At 43.0% G+C, this 16,312-nt stretch overlaps 1 protein-coding gene across 2 annotated transcripts in view; it reads right to left on the bottom strand.

Moving 5' to 3' along the window:
• The window catches only part of PAMR1 (peptidase domain containing associated with muscle regeneration 1), a 55,955-nt gene that overhangs the window by 16,859 nt on the left and 22,784 nt on the right, over nucleotides 1–16,312 (bottom strand). For both annotated transcript variants that reach the window (XM_032112848.1, XM_032112850.1), the window contains exon 6: nucleotides 12,610–12,717. In XM_032112848.1, the coding sequence (XP_031968739.1) occupies nucleotides 12,610–12,717 (108 nt within the window). The remainder of the gene's footprint in view (nucleotides 1–12,609; nucleotides 12,718–16,312) is intronic.

Genomic DNA, 16,312 nt, shown 5'->3' with positions numbered 1-16,312 from the left:
CAGCCCTCTGATCATCTTCCTGGCCCTCCTCTGGACTTGTTCCAAGACGTCCACATCACTCTTGTGTTAGGGGCCACAGAGCTTTTCTAAGTGCTTGTAATGTTGCTTTTGCATAAGGTGTGCTGGTGTGCTCAGTGGAGGCCAAACACTGAAAATGGTCACAGAAACCGCCCTGGGTAACCAGCTGGGGAATAGAGCAGCTTCTGCTGTTATGAATCCTAGCATCTTGCTGCAGAAAAAGAGAGAATTATGGACTTACATTGGAACCCCTGGGGCCACCATGCTACCTAAACCAGTCTAATGACTGTCAGAGAAAGCCTGATAGACTGAAACTGAAGAAATTTAAATAACTATCCTCAAAAAGAGGACATTTTGTCTGGAGGAAGCCTAAATTACATTCTCTTCCCCAGTGAACGCTGTCATTACTCTGCATGCTGCTAAAAGCCACAGCAACCCGTGAGCCAGAAAAACGCCTGCGCAGGGATTCTGAGCAGCAGGATTTTGGATCAGAGCTTTGGGGTTTCATGGTTTCACCGCAGTGGCCAACAAGTGCTCTGGAGCCAGAGAGCCTAGAAGCCTGAGAAACATGGCCCCAAGATCCTGTTGCTGGAGGGAGCACAACATACAGAGTATATGAAAGTGACTTTCTTTTCCTCTCTATGATTAAGGAAACAAAAATTAAAGGAAAAATCCAGCAGAAAATACAAATTTCTTTGAAATTTACTGCTATGAAACCATTCTAACAGAAAACTCCCAGCCAGCTGCACATACATGAACTTCATACAGCTCACTGATACTTGCAAAGGCTGCCTACAGCCTAGCCTGCTGAAGTCAATAGTGATAAATCCCATCACGGTTGACGTTTTGACTGTAGGTCTGATTTGATCAAATTCTTTTCCTTGGTTTAAATTTTGTTTAGAAGGCAAGCCTGATTATCTGAGTATCATTACATAACAGTTATCTCTGTTTTTCCAAAATTTTTTATAACATTAGAATATCTGCATTTTACTGCTGGGGATGCTAGAGCAGGGAGTTACCAAGTCATTAACCTGAGGGCAAACAGTGAGTAACTGGCAGAGCTAGGAACAGTCCTGTCATCTCCTGATATTCTTACTACATTTACATTTAAACTGACCTGACTTTGTGCAGAAATCAGCAGTAAATAATTATACCATTTTGTAATCTACATATTATTCTCAGCAGCAGGGTTTTGTCCAAAGGCAATGGAGCCATATGGGAGCAGATAGTTCAGTGTGTCTGAACACGAAGCACATGAGTTAAGGAGGGACCCTGCCACAAGCCATTAAGCAGCTACTGCTGGGTATTGTGATTCCCTTTGCAAAGCCCCATGTGTAAAGAGCTCTTCTGAATTCAGACTTACAGAATCTGGAGTCTTCACTCAGTTTATTTCCTAATCTTGGCCCATGAGCTCTGTTGGTCCATGTAAATCTCTGATACTATTTATTCCTATGCTTATCCCTTCTCTGCCCAGCATTCATCCACAAGGTGAGGACGCCCCAGGTTCTCAGAGGGTTTGCTGGCAGAGGAGAACTGCCATGGGGGAGGGCTCAGATGGTTCTCCTGAGACATCCTCCTTTTGCAGTTTGGCATAGCAGCCAGAGATGGTTAATGCCTATCACATAAGCCCACAGAGACTAACTTTAGCCAAAAGCATAATGATATTGGCTGTAAAAATATTTTTAGAATAGCTGTATCCTCTAAGAGAATGAGGTGAGGGATTCCTGGAGGCCGTGGTTCAGAGTGCTCAAACCTGCTTTTCTAATGCTTCCCATAAGCAGTGCACAGGGCTTTCAAACTAGCATATGAGTTTGGCAATGGATTTGATAAAATAGTCTGCACTGGGAGGTGTCAGGCCCTCCTGCCTTCCTGAGGCAGCGTGGCTCTGCACTCTTCTCTGCTCAGGCCTGAGAGACCTTCATGTATTAGGTCACACGCACCATGAGGCAGGAACCCTGACTCTGGAATGATTCTTTAGGAGTCCCAGTGTTCTTGTCTGACTCTTTTCTGCCTTCAAGGTTCTCTACACACTGGGATCATGGGCACATCAGAAGTCTGCTGATAGCAACATTGGATTTGTGAGGCCCTGTAGTGCCTCGTAGAGCAAGCTGTGTAAACTGTGATGGGAATCTCCTCTCTGTGACACTGCTGACACTCTCCCTGAGTCTACAATTCTTTCAGCAAAGGCTTTGTTCCTACAAGGAGCTCAACTCACAGTGGTGGTGCTTACACCCAGGAAAGAGCCTGGCGTCTTCTGATGCTATTCTCAAGAATAACTCTCAGCTCAACATCTCCTGAATAAATGGAGCAAACACTGCAGGATCCAGCATAAGGAAACTAACATTCTTCCACCACCTCTCTGAACATCCCACCTCTCCTACACTGGAGAGCACTGATGACTAAGAAGCCACACTGAGGAGCCCAGCTGTTCTGCTCCAGATTCTGGCAAGAGCTGCATGTGAATGGGAGCCAGAGAGGCTCGATGGCATTAGCTTTGCAATGTGATCTTCATTCTTCCCCACAGCAGGAACAGACTGCTGGGAGCTGAACAGCTTTGGAAGACAGGTGGTCTTGGTCAGGACTCTGAAGAAAATGCTTTGTGGGGGCGGTGTGTGTTTACACGGGCTGTGTCTGAGGGGGCTGGTGATGACTAGAATGCTCGCTTGTCTTCTTTGATTCCTCTCAGAACTTTTACTTTTTGGACCTGACAGGCTCTGCACTTTAGGTGAAAAAAGAATGTGACTGCAAATTTTAGAACAAGAAATTAGAAGAGGGTGAATGAGGAAAGCCTAGAGTGCTCAGGTTTGGATTGAAAATTAATTATTTTTAAAGCAAGACTCTCATAGCAGAGAATAAATGCTTGGAAACACTACAGTAGATCCTGTACAGGAAAGGGCATGGAAACTACTGTGATAAAAAAGGTGTTCACAGTGAGGGCAGTGTTTTCTGAACAGCTACAGGCACATATCAAAGGAGCTCTGCTCTACTTGGTCATGCCTGTCACCACACACTCAGCAATGAGTGGGTGAGGCTCTAGGCAGGGGCCTCAGAGGTACCTCAAACCTCTGTGTTATCACAGGCACTTAGCCAAGGCTAAGCTCCACAAAAGTGCTCATGTCATGGTGATTGCAATAGCTAAAAGAGCAAATGTCCCTCAGGAACTTGGCCTTCAGTATCAAATAAAAGTCCTGAAGGAGTAACAATTATTCCCTGAAAGTGTGCCCATGCATTGCAGGAGCTTCCATTTAGGTTGTTGGCAAGGGAGGATTTTTGATAAACTATCTCTGCCCTCTGTCACTTGTGTTCCAAAAGAGAGGAAACACTCTACCCTCCTTCATGCCTCTTGTGATATCCCAGGACACATCCTCCCAGCTCCCTGCCCAGCTTCAGCCACAGCTCATGCAGAAGTGCTGGGGCAGACTATTCATTACAAAGGTCTTTGGCCTTAATCTGTCCCCCATGAAAGTCCTGGAAGTTCAAATCTCCTCTCATTGCATCTTGTCAGTCCTCACATTAATCCTGGAAATGTCAAAGGAAATCATAACAAGAGCAGCTGATCAACCAGCTCCAAGAACCAGAGAGTAGGTTTCCAGTCCTGCTCTCTGGGCCTCTTTGCTTTTGCAGTAGTTCCACCAGCTAGGAATAATTACACAAAATTATGACGTAACCCCTACTGAAAACCAAATCTTTTCATTCCCTTCCAGCCAATTGGAAGTCACCCCTGATGTTTTCTAGCTCCCTGCCTCTGTGAATGAGACCGTATCCATGAGAAAATATGCTTGGATCACTCACTGTGATTTATTCATCCGGAGGCAATTTGGAGGCTGTTGCTTACAATTAGCCACTTGATCTTTATCAGCATTGTTCCTAGCCCTTAGAAAGCTGTGTCTCTGGATACAACCTTTCCGGTACTTGGATGGCCTATTTAATTATACAACTGAACCTGTTTGTGCATGGGATACTGGAGTGAATGAAATCCTAACAGTCCTCAACATTCATTTTCTCTATCAGTAGCAAGAACTAATATTTATCATAAGTTCCCTAACATGTCCCTTGGAAAACATCACAGTATCACGCTTGAGGGGAGAGGACTGTCTGCTCAGGGCGAAGATTGTAGGGCAAGAAAGAAGTGGATATGCTCATTATTACATCAAATTACAAATGAGAGAGTAAATAATCCTGAGGTGTTTCATTGTGGAGATGTCACCTTTCCAGATAAACAGGACAAGCCCAGGCAATACTGGATAAAAAAGGCACTCTAAACAAATGCATATTGCTGTGAAAAAATGTTTCTGAATGTGCATTAACTGAAACAAGAGAACAATATTTAATGATATAGATTCACCCTAGCATAGCTGACAGAATACTTCATTCAGCCTTTTGCAGGGGTCTGAGCTGAATTTCATATGGGAAGGAAGATCTGGCATTGCCCATTTTAGAAAAAGAGATGGAAATTACCAAGTATTGAGATGAGAGTATAGGGAAAAGAAAATGATGGGAACTTAAAAGCAGAAGAGTACAAAGAAAGTAGCAGGACAATTTGATTGGCTGTGAAATGGAGTTTCTGAGCTCTTGAAGAAACCAAAATGGAGAGTGGGAGTCATAAGAAAGAACAAGTGGGATTCTGCCTGGTCAATTTTGTCATCATTCCTGCCTCCTGGGGCCATTCTGCCTTGGCAGTGTTTTGCATCACCAGCAAACAGCATGGAAGACAATGAAATGATTCCCATGAAGGGAAGTGTGTAAAGTAGCTGCCTCAGAGATGTGTGAGTGTAAAATCCTCCTTGAGGAACAAAGCTTTTTAATGAACTTGGGGGAAGGAGGAAGGGAAAGAACAAAACAGTCAGCGCTGAAGAATGCTGATTATTTTAGCAAACTTTCAAAGCAATTTTAAGGTTACCCCAAAGCACTGCAAGAGCTGCAGTCTGTATGCTTGCACCCCAGAAGTACAAGCAGTGTATCAGCAGTCTTCAGAGAGGACTGAACAGAGGGGTAGGAGGGGGAAGAAAAAAAAGCTGTATTTTGGGAAGGTTCCTGCAACTGAAGCTTACGACAACATGTTTTCAGGCCATAGACACTGGAGAGAGGCCAAGCAGGAACAATTCTGACCTATTTTGTACTTTTCTTTGGGTTGTGCTTTGTTTTGGGAGGGTTAGCAGTTGCATCTAACCCATCACTGTATTATGGAGAGGTAGGTTTGGTGTTGGCATCTATCGCAGGGTGTGGGTGGTTGCTGAGTTTGGGGGTCTCCTTTGTGTCATTGGTGCTATTTATGGTTTATTTGGGTGGAATGTCAGTGGATTATGTTTATTCTTTGTCTTTAGTGGCAGATCCTTTTCTAGAGACCTGGGGGGATTGGTTGTTATGGTACGGGTCTTGTTTTAGTTCTTGGAGGTAGTTATTGGGGGAGTTTACTGAATGCTGAAAGTTTGGGGTGGCTGCTGTTGATAGCGGGATGTCTTCTGTTCAATCAGATTTCAGTGGTGTAGGGGTAGGGATGGTTTTGGTGGGGTCTGTTACTAACTTGATTTGTTGTTTTGGAACTTGAGGTTATCTGACATAGTCATTCAGGCAGTTTAAGGCTAGAAATCAGAGAACAGTTTAATGTAAAATACCACCTTTGGGATTCAGAGATAGAGGTTTACGTCCTTTTTTCCTGAGGTGATTTGTGGAATTCTAAGAAGAGGTGTAGTCTTCACTCACTGGTTCAGAAGACCAACGTTTTTTTCTAAACTATTGGAGTATTTTTAGAAATTGACTATTATGTTTTTCTAGGGCTCCAGTAATGGAGAAGAGGATTAGGAGGGTGGTGAAGCAGGTGAGGGAGGCTAGCTGGCCAGCAATGATGAATGGTTGATACAGACAGAGATCCTAAATCTAAAATCTACTCTGGGCCCTTCTCTCAGTTCTTCTAGCTCCAAAAAACCCAAAAGCTACATCTCCTCATGCTCAGCTTGGAGGCAGAAAGCATCTCCATCAGCAACTTAACAACTGTATGCCAGCCCCCCATACTCTGTGACCTTTGCAAAAGGTAGGGCTGAGCTTGAAGTGTGCCAGTGATGCAGACTGGTTTTTGGCCAGTTTGCAGTTATTTTGCACTGAAAAGCTGGTTTATGCCATGCTTTAGAGGAGGCTTGTCGGAGACACTCAGCCTCCTAAGTGATGCAGTGGTGAAATGACAGGGAAAAGTATCTTTGTTCCATCCAGTGTGGCAAAAATACCTGGGATGTAGCTTGGTCCAGCCTGTCCTCCTGATACTGATTCATCTTTCCACATGGCAAGTCATACCAGGGAGAATCCTATGGAGGGTTTTATCTCTAAGATGTCTTAGCAGACTGAGGAAAAAGTTCAATATTGTTTTGGGGTGGGCAAGTAGAGACTCCCTATGAATATACTTAATGGAGTTAAGAAATACACTTTTTTTCCCATGGCAGGCCTATCCTTGGATGGATTACATTAACAAAGAGACAATTTCTGGTTTATTTAGATGATAGCAATGCCTGGAGCTATGCTCTGGGCAGAATACCATGGGGTTTTACCAGATATGTTATACTTTCTGAAAAACTAAAAAAATTGTCTGGTTAATTGACACTGAGGAAATAACAGAGGGACAAGAGGAGCTGACAGTAAAGCAGATGTTCTGTCTCTTTCAGCCTTGCTGTCAGTGGCGCTTATGCACTGGAGTTTCAAAGCACTAAACAATTACTGTGAGATCACACACTGTTAAATGGTATGAGCACCTTCCTCCCAGAGTGCATGACTTACCCAATCCAACAGTCTTACTGATGGAACCGAGGGAAAGACCAGTCCTAGGGACCAGTTTTCTGCAAGTTGATTTACAGGCAGCTGTAGTTTAGTGGCTGCTTCAGATGTTTGTGGCAATATCCATCCTGAGGCATCAACATAATTTTTCTCTTAGGCGTTTCTGTCCTCCTATGAGGTGTCTTGGTTGTTTGTGTAACAGGGGCTGCACAGCTTTAGTTTATTGCTCAGTGAATTAAGACAACCCAAAATTGATGTTAGGTTATCTTAAAGCACCAGACATAATGTTTGGTGGTTTGGCAGTTTCTGTGTGAACAGTTCCAACATCCTTCTAACCAAGGGAGAAATCTCCAGGATATATACTGAACTGCAAACTGGGAGCAGAAATCTCTACCTCCATCTCAACCCAAGCCCTTCAAATTCCTGCACTAGGCACTAACCAGCACAGATTGCCTTGTAAACACATGATTCTCCTGGAAAGGAGTACGCTGTGGGGCAGTGAGTATGCTGTGAGGCAGGATGGGGAAGCAAGGATAACATCCTAGCAAACATCTAGGCAGCATAAAATGTTCTTCTGATCAGCTCAGTAAAACAAAGGAGGGCATTATGCCACCAGAACTGAACTCTGAAGTGACTTATTAAAAACCTCTCCATATTATGTTGTCTCTCAGAGGCAGTTCCAGGAAGGTTCTAGAGAACAGCCACCTCTGAGATTGTCATGTGGGCACACTACAGAGCTGCTGCATGACAAGCTAAAGGCTGGTGCTGTGTTAAGGTTGTAGCCCCCATGGATCTTCAAAACTCGAGAACTGCCACATTAAGTGAAAGGTTTTTGTGTGGGTCTCAAGGCAGGTGAACCCTTGGATTGTAACAGTGACAAAGGCCACTAGCCTTTACTCCTTAGCAGCTCCAGGTATATATGTCCTTCAACAGCAGGAGCAGGGTTTTTATTTCCCATCCCATACACATATGCCTATAGGGTGGACAGTGGAAATGAGGTGAAGAAGGAGTGGCATTAATTTCATCTCTCTGACATAGCCACCAAAAAAAAATGACCTTGACACAAGTGAGGAAGGACTCTGTCTGTTTAAAAAAAGCTGTTACAAATGTTTTTCCACTGGAAAAACCAGGCAAAGCCCAACAAACAATAAAAAAAAAAACCCCAAACCTTCCCAATGGCAGCCTCAGAAGCAGGCAAATTAAGAGTCATATTTCTATTTGGAACACTTTCCCTAACCGGAACAGGACTGATTTCCAGGACAACGTGGCAAGAAAGGAGTCAGGGGCATTTATTTTGTAATACCTGAAGTTCTCCATTGTAATCATGCAGTGTAGGGTAACATGTGAGCTGCAAATGGTGGCTCAGTACATACCAGTGATTATACACTGATATTTAACTGATAATTAAACACTTATGCAGTGATTATGGCACTCCTTGAAATCTATTACTGAGAATCTTTCTGACAAAATTTTAAAAAAACCCCAAGTGTTCTATTAAAAGACTTTGTATTACATGTCCATGGTTAGGTAAGAAAACTAGGTTTAATGCCCAGAACCTTTCCCCAGTGTCTCATCCTAAGCTCTGCTGGGTTTCAAACTCTGTCTAGCTTATGCCAAGCACTGACAGCTGGGCTCCTTTCTCCCACAGCAGAACAGGGGGTGGGGTGTGGCTGGTGGGATGTTAATGCTTCCTCCCTATCTTAGATATCAGTCACTCTGATTGGATGAGCGCTTCCCTAAGAACCAGCCCAAGTCACAGATGCATGGGGCCAAAAAAGATGGAAGTGGATTTTATCAGCAGTGGGGAAAGGCCTGAAAGCTATATTCAGAGGCCTGTTGGCACACAGGAAGGCCAGCTCTAGCAACATCAAAGGCTACAGCAAGGAGTTAGTTTATATAGTTTTGTCAGTTGGATTAGACTCTTCATTAGGATGCAGAACAAACCTCTTCTACTTGGCAGACAAGAGCGAGAAACAGAATAAAAATGGAAATCAGATCTCAGCCCTGAATTCCCCATTCAGCGACGCTCTTCTTATTTGCGTAGGAGCTCCAGTTTGCCTGGCTTTGTTTGAAATAAAGGTAACAGGAAATTTCTGGGCAGGATGAGGTCAAGGTCTCTTGCTTTGGGGCCAGCAAGCCCTGGGAGGACTCTTGAGTCAGAACAGCCCGTCCTAGGAGGAGGACAAGCAGAGGGCAAGAGCATTTGCCATGGGGTACCAGTAATACCATCTCTACAGCTGCATCCTCAGCAGGCAAACTCAACAGGGTGACTTTGGAAAAGACTTCTCTTAGTTTGAGTTGAACAAGTAGTTGTCATGCTGTACAGAGTCATGGACAGTCTGACAACGGAGTGGATGGCTTTCAGCATCCAGGCTGTGCACTAGTCAGCTTGCTACTATTGCCCTGCATCTTTTGATGAAGTTGCTGGTCTGTCTCAGTGTACTTGCAGGCTAGGAGAACAAGATTATCTGATTTTGTGGGTTCCTAATGCCTCTGACAGCATTAAAATCCACAAAGGTCAAAGAGAAAAGCCTGAGTTGGATCTGAATCATGTCAGCATGGTTAAGGGTCACTGGGAGGGCTATGTAGGCACACTGCAAATTCACTTTAAGATCAGAAAGAAGCCCAAGTATTTAAAACAGGAATTCATTTTCTCTACCTGCTGTACCATGATAACAAAGCATGCTGATCTGTAAGAAGGTATTTTTTGCTATGCTTAGGATTTGTGTTTATTGTGTTTGGGGTCAGAAGATAGAAGGTTAGCATTTGTTTTACAATTTCATAAATTTTTTTTAACAGTCTCTGAAGTGAAATCAGACATATTTATATAAAATATTTCTTGCTCTGAAACAGGACGCACTGAAATATATTAGCAGCTGTCAGAAAGATACATGTCTACATTTCACTCCATGCTGTTGAAGCCTTTAAATCACTATATTAGCCCTTCAAATTGTAAACAAAATGTTAATTTCCTGGCTGCTATAGTAGAAGATAAAAAGAGACTGCTTGTTGTAAGTAACCTGTACCTTGAATTATTTTATTAATACTGCAAATTGTAAGTGACAGAGCAATTAGGGTTAAATATGACCCCAGGAAAGCAGCTTGACCAATGTTGATCATCCGGCTAAATAGATGGAATTTAATTTAATGGAGGAAACAATAGGTTCCCTGTGGTTTATCTCATTAAAGTGATTTCCATAATTCCAATAGTGATTCCCACATCTTTAAAATTAAACTTGGTAACAGACAAAAAGACAGAGCTGCATTGGGCTAGTAAGGGACTTAAAAGATGTCTGATTCTATCATGAAATACCCATTGCTAAATTTATTTAATTTGGCCTTAACTTATTCCTCAATGAGATAATCTCACAGTCTCCCTTCATCTGAACTATGTCCCTTGGATTTCTTTAAAACCCTCATATCTCTCTGGGTACCTTCTGTTGTACCACCTCAGAGCTTCTACATGCACTTAACATTAAGGGGCTCCAATTTTCTTCTCTCTTATACCTATTTTTCATCCATTAACTTTAATGGGATTGCACATGACTTACTCCAAAAAAACCAGACTGAAAAACAGTCAGTCTTATAGTGTCCAAAGTAATATTCCGTATTCCAAAAGTGATTATTTTATGACAGTTTTCTGCAGAAATAAATTTATTTCCCTTGGCTCCACCTCACAAGACAGCACTTTTGCTGAAAGGCCTAACAGAAAGAAAGATTCTGAGGAAGACACAATCTCTCTAACATTTAAACTAAAAGGCTGGTCAGGAAACTACAACTAGTTTTTAAAGAATTATAGCCGTAGATATTTTTCCTAGTTCTTCCTTTTCCTCTTAAAAAAACAACCCAAACTTTAATTTTCTGACTTTTCTCCCCATACATTGGAAAATACTTAGGATGCATTTTGGCAAAACTGAAGGAAATATCTTAAGAAAAAAAATTACTTGAAGCCAGAGAGAAAAAAGATTTGCCATGATGTTTTCCAACTGTGAGGTTTGCTATTCACATAGAAGACAGCAATATAGGTGCTGGAAAACAATATTATGCCTAGTATAAGCAAAAGGCAAACATACAGCCACAAACATCATAAAGTAACAGAATTTTATCTACTGAAATTGTTCTTTCACAAATCAAACTACAGTATTCCCATGAACTTCAAAATCTTACTGTATATATGTTTAAGTGTCTCCTCTATTTCATCCTGCTACTACCTGTACCTTTCATTGCTTACAATGACAGAAATCTCATCCTATTGTTTTTCAACCATCTCCCCTGTTGTTTGCTGTGTGAAGTTTCTACACTGGAATTACAAAAGAAAGTCAGTAAAAGAATATGAGCTTCATTCCTTGCCATGCCGGTACTGTAGAGCCTGCCAAAACTAGGGCTGAGGTTTGCTGGAAATGTAATTACTTGAAATTTCAGTTGGTTCTGAATCAGACAGGAATCTTTCCTTTTTTTTAAACTCTGTTCTAAAGTAGCAGAACTAATCTTGCTGAGCAGTTGCAAAGAGCTCAGGAGGTTCCAGTCCCTAAATGACCTGCTAAACGACTACTCCCAGGAAAGAGGCTGTCAGCAGAAGAGACAGACACTCTTAGTCCTGAGGTTAGGAACCTTCAATTTTTAGCAACCTCTTCCCTACAGAAAATATACCAGGAATCTGTGCGAACTGGCGGAAGGTGGCATGCTGTTCAGAAACAATTTTTTTTCAGATTTACAGAAAATACGAAATGATTTCTCCTCATTTCTGAGCTACTTCTGGAAACGGAAAGGTCTTTTACCTCAAAATGATTCATCAAAGGAGGTATTACGCCACTATGATTTAACTCCCCTGATGAAATAGAAGAAATTCCAGGAGATAAATCTACTCCTATCACTGGAATATGTGGGGGAAAGATTTTGAAGTGAGGTTTGGTGTATATTGGTTCCTCTGACGCAGAACTGAAAATTCTGCTAGCAGGCAAGGCATTGTGTGTTTTATGGGCAGAGGAATGGCACAGCAGGATACAGTAAGCCATGCTTTCTGTCTTGGGCCAAATATGATCCCAAGTGGATTTCACCACTACCACTGAAATCCTCCATGGTCAGCTCTAGCTCAGTGACTTTAAATATTGCAGAAGGCTCCTTTCAACTAGTATAGATGGTGTAGCCTTTATAATGACATAGATTACAAAATTCTTACTCCCTCGTGCTCTTTTGAGCCCTGTTAGGTGAAGATTTTTTCATGCATGAAGAAGTAAATCACTGGAACAGACAATTGATTTGAATCCAGTTATTTTACAAATCACTCGTCAGACAAAACCAGGTATATGACTATAGGTACAGTGAGGACTACCAATACAGATATGGACAGAATCTACCCTTTTTCATTAGTTTTGATCCCAAGTCTCTCTCATTCATGGTGCCAAAATTCTACTTTTCAGATGGTTATGAGGGAAGATGAATTTCCTATGTCTGACTCAGTCTAGAGCATTAAGCACAGGGCTCAGCTGGGGTATGTGTTTTCAGTAGAGAACAGCTGATCCACATAGTGGAAAGCAGCAGGCAGGGATACCTCTGTCTGATAATGCCAATCCATTACAAAGATTTCTTGTGTGCAGCTTCCCAGCTCCAAGTGTGTTTTACCTTTTTACACATCGACATAAAGCTCCAGAATGATTCAGTGGAAATCTTCATGAACTGCAAGAAACATGTCTTTAAAAATGCCACAAGAAGCTCAGCGCCTTCTCTGGCTCTATGACTGACCAAACCTACACACCAATGGCACTCCTAACAATTAATACATTAGTGACAACCCTGGAGGCTGGTCATGCACACAGAGCCTGTACTCACAGTTTTCACAGCGATTCCCTGTATAGCCAGCCAGACAGGCACACTTGTAGGTACTGCTTTTGTCTAGAATGCACGTCCCATCATGAAGACATGGAGATGAAGAACAAGCTGTAAAAGAAAATCAAGAATGTTCATGTTCTCTCGTAGGATGGGGAACCTATCTGTTTTTCCTCATGGTGGTTGTGTCTTGGGGTAAATTACCTGTTTTGGTTAGAAGTTAGGAAGACACAGTAAAGGCCCTGATGCATGTCAAAAAGTCTTCTTCTCTTACTTAACTAGAGAAGAGATCTAGTAGGGATAAGCAATTATTTTCCCAGCATACATTACTTTTACCATTTCCCTTTAACTGCAGTCAAGTGGTGAGAAAGATTTATGGAAGGAAAATAATTTACATCAAGTTCAATTAATGTTTAAAGCTTAGCCTAAATTAAAGAATTTTAATAGCAACCTGGAGTTTTCCTGCCATTCAACCCAGAGTTTAGGGATAAGTTCTGGGATCCATGGGTTTTGAGGTTTTTTTTGTGTCTCGGATCTTGTCGTTTTAGATTTTGGGAATTGTTTTTTCCCTGGGAAACTCTTGCATACAATAATCTAACAGTGATACACATCAAACTGTACACACTAGCATAACAACATCAGAATGTGTAACTGTGCATTAAATATCAGCAAATTCCATTGTGCAATAACACATGTTCTTTGGTGCCTGTTCTAAGGGGAGATGAGCGAATAGGACTGTTGTGGTTTAACCCCAGCTGGCAGATAAGTACCATGCCCATGTACCATAAGTACACACCCACCCCACCACCTCTGGTGGGGAGGAGAATTGAGAAAGAAAAAATAAACTTCATCAGTTGAGATATTAATAGTTTAATAATTGAAATAAAATATGATGATGATGATAGTAATAATAGGAATAATAATTACATTGAAAGGGGTAGAGAGAGAGAAATAACACTGGAGAGAAAAAAACTATCTATCCAGAACACAGTTGTTCACCCCACCACTGACTGAAGCCCAGCCCCTCCCCAGGCAGCAAACCATGCTCCCAAACAAATCCCCCCGGTTTTTATGCTGAGCATGATATTCTGTGGTATGGAATATCCCTTTGGCCAGTTTGAGTCAGCTGTCCTGGCCATGCTCCCTCCCAGCTTCTTGTGCAACTCCTCACCAGCAAAGCAGGGGAAACTGGCAAGTCCTTGATTTAGAGTAAGCACTACTTAACAATCACTAAAATATTAGTGTGTTATCATACAAAATCCAAACCACAATATGGCCTCCTGAGGGACACCACTTGTCACTGATGTCCACTGGGGCATTGAGCTGTTGACCACTACCCTCTAGATCTAACCATCCAAACAATTGCTCATCCACTGAACAGTTCACCCATCAAATCCATCTCTCTCCAGTTTAGCCAGAAGGATGTTGTGGCCATGCCTAAAGGCCTTACGAAAGTCCACAGAGATGGCATCTGTAGCCCTTCCCTTGTGCACTGATGTAGTCCCTCCACTGTAGAAAGCCACTAAATTGGTCAGGCAGGACTTGCCCTTGGTGAAGCTGTTCTGGCTGTTCCAAGTCACCTCCCTGTCCTCTACGTGCCTTATCACTGCTTTTAGGAGATTCCATGAACTTCCCAGGCATAGAGGTGAGGCTGACAGGTCAGTAGTTTCTGAGGTCCTTCTTTCTATCCCTTTCTAAAAATGAGTGCATTTTTATCTCTTTTCCAGTCACCAGGAACTTCACCTAACTGCCATGACTTTTCAAATATCGTGAAAAGTGACTTGGAAACTACATCAGCAAATTCCCTCAGGACTCTGGGATGCATGTCATCAGGTCCCATAGACTTATGGATGTTCAGGTTCCTCAGGAGGTCACAACACTGATTTTCTCTTACGGTGGGAAGGACTTTGCTGCCCCAGTCCTTGCCTTGCAGTCCATCTGCTTGAGAAGTGTGGGAAGAGAGGTTGCCAGCGATGACTATGTCAAAAGAGACAGGCTCTGGCCCTCCCTGCAGCCAGACCTGGATGGCTCCATGTTTATGTGGGAGCCTTGCCTGGGTGGCCACCTACTTCCTGGCACATGCAGAGGATACAGCTCCTCCCGAGGGGACACTGAGGCTGTGCTCCCTCCCAGGGGGTGCTGAGCTCTGCCTGGGCTCAGCTCTGCAGCTGCAGCAGGACCTTGCCCTCCCTGCCTTGCCCTCCCAAGGTGCCGTGAACTGCCGCGCACCCCTGGCTGCTCCGGGGGCTGCACTGAAAGGCATGGGCGTACAGAGGGGTGCTTCTTCTGGCAATGTGCAGATCTCCTCAGCACCTCCCACAAGCTGCTTGGGTGTCTCCCACCTCAGGAAAAGCCCCCATGTGCCAGGATCTGTCACTGCCACCATATGGACCAACCTCAGAGCAGCTTCTCTCAGAGAAGTTTCTTATATCCAGATGGCATGAGGTAAGAAATACAAAGATGCCACATGGATTTCTCTGGAGGTTTCATGTGGTGATGTAAGAGCAATTTATACATGGCCAGGCAGTGAATATCTTCCATGTCTCATTAAAGATTAAGGCCTGACTAAATACAGTAATTCATTCGTTAAAATAAAATATATATATGGCAATTATACTAATGTAAAATATCACTGAGAAAGGGAAGGAGAAGCAGAAGATTCCTTACAGACTGACATTTTGTAGTCACTGGTTGAAGCTAGTGAAACTTTGTCTTTTTCCCAGTTTTGTCTCATGATTCTGGAAAAGTAAGCATGTCAAGTGAAGAAGGGTAAATGTCAGATACTCCTTGAAAATGTCTGATAGTAAAAACCACTAAATATTTTTTCTGTTTTAAGGAGTCTTGATTTCCTGGCTTAAGTCAAACAACAAGGGACAATACTACAAAAGTTTAAAGCCACTATGTTTTATCACTAGCTTGGGGGTACAGAAAGGAAGGCGTTATTGAAAGTGAGTAACAGGCTTCCATCTAACTGGATCCAGCATATGTCTAATCCTTAAGAGGCTCTGATAGCTCCCCATCTGGCCTCCCATGCTTCTCATCTGAATTCTGTTGAGTGACTTCTAGTCACTCATGCCAATTACTGGTTCCCATTTCACACTTGGCATGGGATGGGACCCAGCACCTGCCGCCAGACTAGGCAGCACAGCAGGTTGTGTGGTTTCATCCTTTAATAACTACACACACAGTGACCTTTCCTAAAGGAGATATAGGCTTTGCAGCTTATTTTGTATCAATCAAGACCTTTCTGGCATTTGAACCAGTGATCTCTGTCCAGTCAGTGCCCCTGCTTCAGCAAACTATGACTTCTAAGCAAGTACAGAGCTCATAGGAAGAGGAGGCAGAAAAGGAAGGAATTCACTTTTGACATGCTTCTTCAGTCCTTTCCACTACACCACGAAGCTGCTGGGGACACCAGATCACCTTCATGTCCTAGTTCACATCCTGTAAGCACCTCTGGTGCTGCTGCTCTCACCTGCAGCATAGGGAATTGATTTAATAAGCCCTGTGAAATCTGTTCTGGGGACCTTGGCTCTTCCACAGTGCTGTGCACAAAGCGAAATTTCAGGGCAAATGCTTCAGTTTTCAATGTGCTGCCAGAGCTTTCGATCCTGTGCTGCCCCCGCTTTCAATTCTATGCTGCCCGATGCACACTGTATTCTTCCCTTAAATGGTCCTGCTGGCCAGGTTAGTGCTCCACATAAAA

Source organism: Corvus moneduloides, chromosome 6 (assembly GCF_009650955.1).
Source record: "Corvus moneduloides isolate bCorMon1 chromosome 6, bCorMon1.pri, whole genome shotgun sequence".
Lineage (NCBI taxonomy): Eukaryota > Metazoa > Chordata > Aves > Passeriformes > Corvidae > Corvus > Corvus moneduloides.
Note: the sequence above shows the minus strand (reverse complement) of the source record. Positions and strands in the feature narration are given on the sequence as shown.